This window comes from Macaca fascicularis, chromosome 17 (assembly GCF_037993035.2).
Source record: "Macaca fascicularis isolate 582-1 chromosome 17, T2T-MFA8v1.1".
NCBI lineage: Eukaryota > Metazoa > Chordata > Mammalia > Primates > Cercopithecidae > Macaca > Macaca fascicularis.
In genome coordinates this window covers 10,220,743-10,225,463 of record NC_088391.1, presented here as the reverse complement: position 1 = coordinate 10,225,463, position 4,721 = coordinate 10,220,743, and the positions used below count along the sequence as shown (strand labels likewise).

Genomic DNA, 4,721 nt, shown 5'->3' with positions numbered 1-4,721 from the left:
TGAAAATATGTCTTCCATGAAGACACCGGCTATGACAATGACCAGAGAAGAAAATCCCTGGAATTTTAACATGGTGATTTCTCATTGCTCACCAAGATGTGTGGGTTTCCCTTCACTGATGATACTCACACGAGCCACTCCTACTGCACATGACAAAAAGAACTCAAGAAGGCAAACTTTCTTTACAAGTTGAAGGTAAAAGAAGCTAGATTGATAATAGTTTCTATAGATTGATTTATCTTTTTGACAAGTTTAAAACATATACTTAAAATATAATTTAGAAAATGCTTCATCTGCTGACTCCAGAGCCTGAAGTGCAGGGTGGGGTGGGGGTGGACAGCTGCCTACTACACCAGCAGAGCAAGACTGCAGAGGTGCGGCTCTCCCTCCCACACCCTTCTCTTCAGACACCCAAGGGGTCCCATGCACCGCTGGAATCACACAACTAGTTTCTACAGATTTGAGATATGAGAAATTGTAGACACTGGCTTCAGTTATTCAAAAGCAAGAGCTTGGGTTTTTTGATCCTTTAATTAAAGTTCTTGTTCCAAAAAAATGTGTTCAAACACAACCTTTAACAGCTCAATTTCTAAAAATTATTTCATAAAAGGAGGAGAGTGAACAATCCTCTATGTATATGTTCTACAGAACAAATCTTATCACCAATTACTAAAGCAGGGAAGTGCAGCTTGTCAAAAAGGCCTTACTGGAGAGGCGGTGGGGGATGGGGATGGAGAATATGAAAATGTCATTAAGGATGAGAGCCTAGACACGATAAAAGATGCAGCACTTCAGAGCAGCCCAGCCAAAATGAGAGGTGGCAAAGCTACTTTTATGTCTGTGAAATTTGCATTTGTTTCATTTCCTTTACCAGTGCCATCTGAGTCCCTCCAAGCCACCTCACTTTCTGTTGTCTCCATTTCAGCCTAAAGACACCCCAATTATGGTGTGCCTTCCAGGTATTTCAGTCAGTTTTTTTGGGATGGGGTGGGGGGACAGAGTTTTGCTCTTGTTGCCCAGGCTGGAGTGCAATGGCACAATCTGGGCTCACTGCAGCCTCTGCCTCCAGGGTTCAAATGATTCTCCTGCCTCAGCCTCCTGAGTAGCTGGGATTACAGGAGCCTACCACCACACCCGACTAATTTTATTTATTTATTTATTTTATTTTTAGTAGAGATGGGGTTTCACCACGTTGGCCAGGCTGGTCTCAAACTCCTGACCTCAGGTGATCCACCCACCTCAGCTTCCCAAAGTGATGGGATTACAGGTGTGAGCCATGGAACCTGGCTCGCAGGTATTTCAATCTAAATGTCAGTTCAACAGGAAACATCAATTAAAACAAAAATGGATTTCCCACGACCAATACGAATTCCTGTGGCCACTCTCATCCCATTTCCTATCTACATCCACCAAAAAAAAAAAAAAAAAAAAAAAGCAAGGAATAGAGCATACAATCTCTCTTCTTTTATGTTCTCTAAGTAAACCCTGGGTTCTGGTAGGACCCTGTGTCAACATCCTGCTGTCTGAACTCTTATCCTGTTAGGGTAGCCAGATTTTATGCTTTTAAAACACCAACTAGTCCAATGTATAGTTCCGTCTATTAATGGCCACTTTTTTTTTTTTTTTTAGAACATCTTAAATTTTTAATCCTTTCTTTACAGGTTACCTAGACCACTTTTAATTAAGAAAACTGTAGAAAGTCAGTAACTGCTGCAAGCGAACGCCAGGCGGTGGCACGTCGATTTCCACAGAGTCCTTCTTTGCGAGGTGTCTGAATGTACTACAGGGGGTCGGTCTCTGCTCACACTTGCTGGAATCAATCGTGGCAGATTTTAGTCCACAGGTCGCTTTTCCCCATATTTCTTTGTAAACTCTTCAGCATTCTTACAGAATTTTTTACGGTCTTTAGAGTATTCTTCAGCTAGGTCAGCCCGAAGCGGGTGCTCGGGCTGTGGGTCATTCACCAGTGCTATGAGGGACTGGATTACTTGGTCGGTTTTGGTTGCTGGCTTCCAGTTTTCAGCACTAATTACTGGCAGACAGACCTGCCCCTTTTCGTCGATGTTCGGGTGATAGATCTTTGTTTTAAATGTAATCCTCGGTGGTTTGAATGGGTACTCTGCTGGAAAGTTGATTTCGATTCTGAAGGCCCCCTTATTATACGGAGGGTTGTCAGGAACAATAAGCCCTTGCCAAGTCAATAAATTAGCTTCATCAACCTGGATGTTACGGAAGTTTTCCATTCCACATTTGCGGATTTCTTCAAGCTCCTTCATCAGCCTCCTGCTGGCCGCCATCTTGGATTTGGTGCTGCTCCTTTCCCAGAATGCATCGTGGTAACGGCCACTTTCAATGGTTGCATATGTATACACAAATAACGTTCTGATGTGGCAGTTTGAACTTACGCTGAGCAAAGCAACTTGCCCACTGGTTGATTAGAGTGATCATCCACAATCCTACACATTATAATTCTTTTTTTTTTTTTTTCTAGAGCCAGAGCCTCGCTCTGTTGCCGGGGCTGGATTGCAGTGGCGCCATCTCGGCTCACTGCAACCTCCGCCTCCTGGGTTCAAGCCATTCTCTTGCCTGGGCCTCCCAAGTGGCTGGGATTACAGGCACGTGCCACCATGCCCAGCTAACTTTTTTTTGTATTTTTAGCAGAGGCGAGGTTTCACCATGTTGGCCGTGCTAGTCTCAAACTCCTGACCTCAAGTGATCCGCCTGCGTTGGTCTCCCAAAGTGCTCAGATTACGGACGTGAGCCACCGCACCCGGCCTTACACATTATAATTCTACCTGCATATTCACCTGCTGCCTGACTGAAGACTGATATTATATCCAGATCAGATTGCTCATCTTGCATTTCACAGCACAAAGTGAGATCCTTGGTGTTTGAATTTTTTTTTCTGAGGAATTTCTATTAATCCAGTTCATGTTCTCAACAGGAAGTAATTCAGACATGGGAAATGATAAAATGTATCAACTGAGAGCCAAAGAAGATAATGAATAGAGGTCAAATATACAAATATACTCATGCAAAGGGATAGAAATAATATATTTTGGGGCATTTTCACAAAAAGTTATCACTTTAGAGTACGAATGTAAATTATACTTGTTTACCTGAATTTTCAGATATAACTCACTTTGTAGAATATTTAATATCTTGAAACCTGTCATTTTAATTATAAAATTGGACTTGAATTTCTGTAGAACAAGTATTATACCCAGAACGACACGAAAACTTCAGTAAGAAGGCAGCAAAACTTATTTAAAAATCACATATTTAAAGGTAAGATTATCTTTTACAATAAATTATTAATGGCATTGCTCAAAATAAGTTACGGAATATGAATGCAAAGTAGTCAGAGTTATTTTTATATTTGCCATAAGAGCTAAGGAGCTTAAAAAGAAAAGTAGTATTAGAACAACAAAAAATGGGACAGCAGTCACTTGGCTTCAATAAGCCTTCTCTGCAATATTCTGTAAGAAAAGAATATACAAGTTGCATTTTTAAAAGTTACCTTGTTGTGGAAGCTTCTGAATTTTGGAAAGGAATGGTTGATTTTGATCAAAGCCTGGAAGAAATACAGACATTTTGAATCAAAATGTAACAGTATATGCAGAGAGCTCTCTAGCTACAGATAATAAAATCACCACCTAAGCACAGGCTGTGTAGACCAGGACTAGGAAAGAAGTCCATCTGGCAGGAAAATAAGTTAGGATTCAGAGAGCAAATAAGATTGCAGCAGATGTCAGGGTACAGAAAATGATTGAATAAGTAAGAATTCAAAATAGTATGTTTATATGACCTGTCTTCCCCAACTAAAAGCTCCATATGGGCAGGGATTGTAATTTTGTCCATTGCTGTATCCCCAGCTTCTGCGCCAGTGTCTGGCTTATAGAAGGTGCTCCATACATTCCCCCTCCCAACCCCTCACTTTTGTGTAAGCCCTGACTCGCATCCATACTTTTTTTTTTTTTTTTTTTTTTTTTTGAGGAGTTTCACTCTTGTCTCCCAAGCTCGAGTTCAATGGCGTGATCTCAGCTCACTGCAACCTCCGCCTCCCAGGTTCAAATGATTCTCCTGCCTCAGCCTCCCGAGTAGCTGGGATTACAGGCGCCCACCACCACGCCTGGCTAATTTTTGTATTTTTAGTAGATATGGGGTTTCACCATGTTGGCCACGCTGTTCTCAAACTCCTGACCTCAGGTGACCCACCAGCCTTGGCTTCCCAAAGTGCTGGGATTACAGGCGTGAGCCACTGTGCCTGGCCCTTTCCTTTCCTTTCCTTTCCTTTCCTTTCTTTTCTTTCTTTCCTTCTTTCCTTCCTTCCTTCCCTCCCTTTCCTTTTTTTTTTTTTTTTTTTTTTTTTTTGACAGAGTTTTGTTCTTATCACCCAGGCTGGAGTGCAATGGCGCAATCTTGGCTCGCTGCAACATCCACCTCCCAGGTTCAAGTGATTCTCCTGCTTTGGCCTCTGGAGTAGCTGGGATTCCAGGCACGCCCGGCTAATTTTTGTTATTTTTAGCAGAGACGGGTTTCATCATGTTGGCCAGGCTGGTCTCAAACTCCTGACCTCAGGTGATCTGCCTGCCTTGGCCTCCCAAAGTGCTGGGATTACAGGCGTGAAAACCCTGCCCGGCCCATAAATATTTGATAAGTGAATAAACATAAGCTGAAGTTTCAGAAGACAGATTTGTCCAAGGAAATTAAGTCCCACA

The 4,721-nt window shown here is 42.3% G+C and overlaps 1 protein-coding gene across 1 annotated transcript; it reads right to left on the bottom strand.

Moving 5' to 3' along the window:
- Window positions 1-514: 514 nt before the first annotated feature.
- Window positions 515-2,317, bottom strand: UBE2L5 (ubiquitin conjugating enzyme E2 L5). The gene has a single exon (XM_045377140.3). It carries the CDS (start codon window positions 2,295-2,297, stop codon window positions 1,833-1,835), a length of 465 nt encoding a protein of 154 aa, XP_045233075.1. The 5' UTR covers window positions 2,298-2,317; the 3' UTR covers window positions 515-1,832.
- Window positions 2,318-4,721: the final 2,404 nt, after the last annotated feature.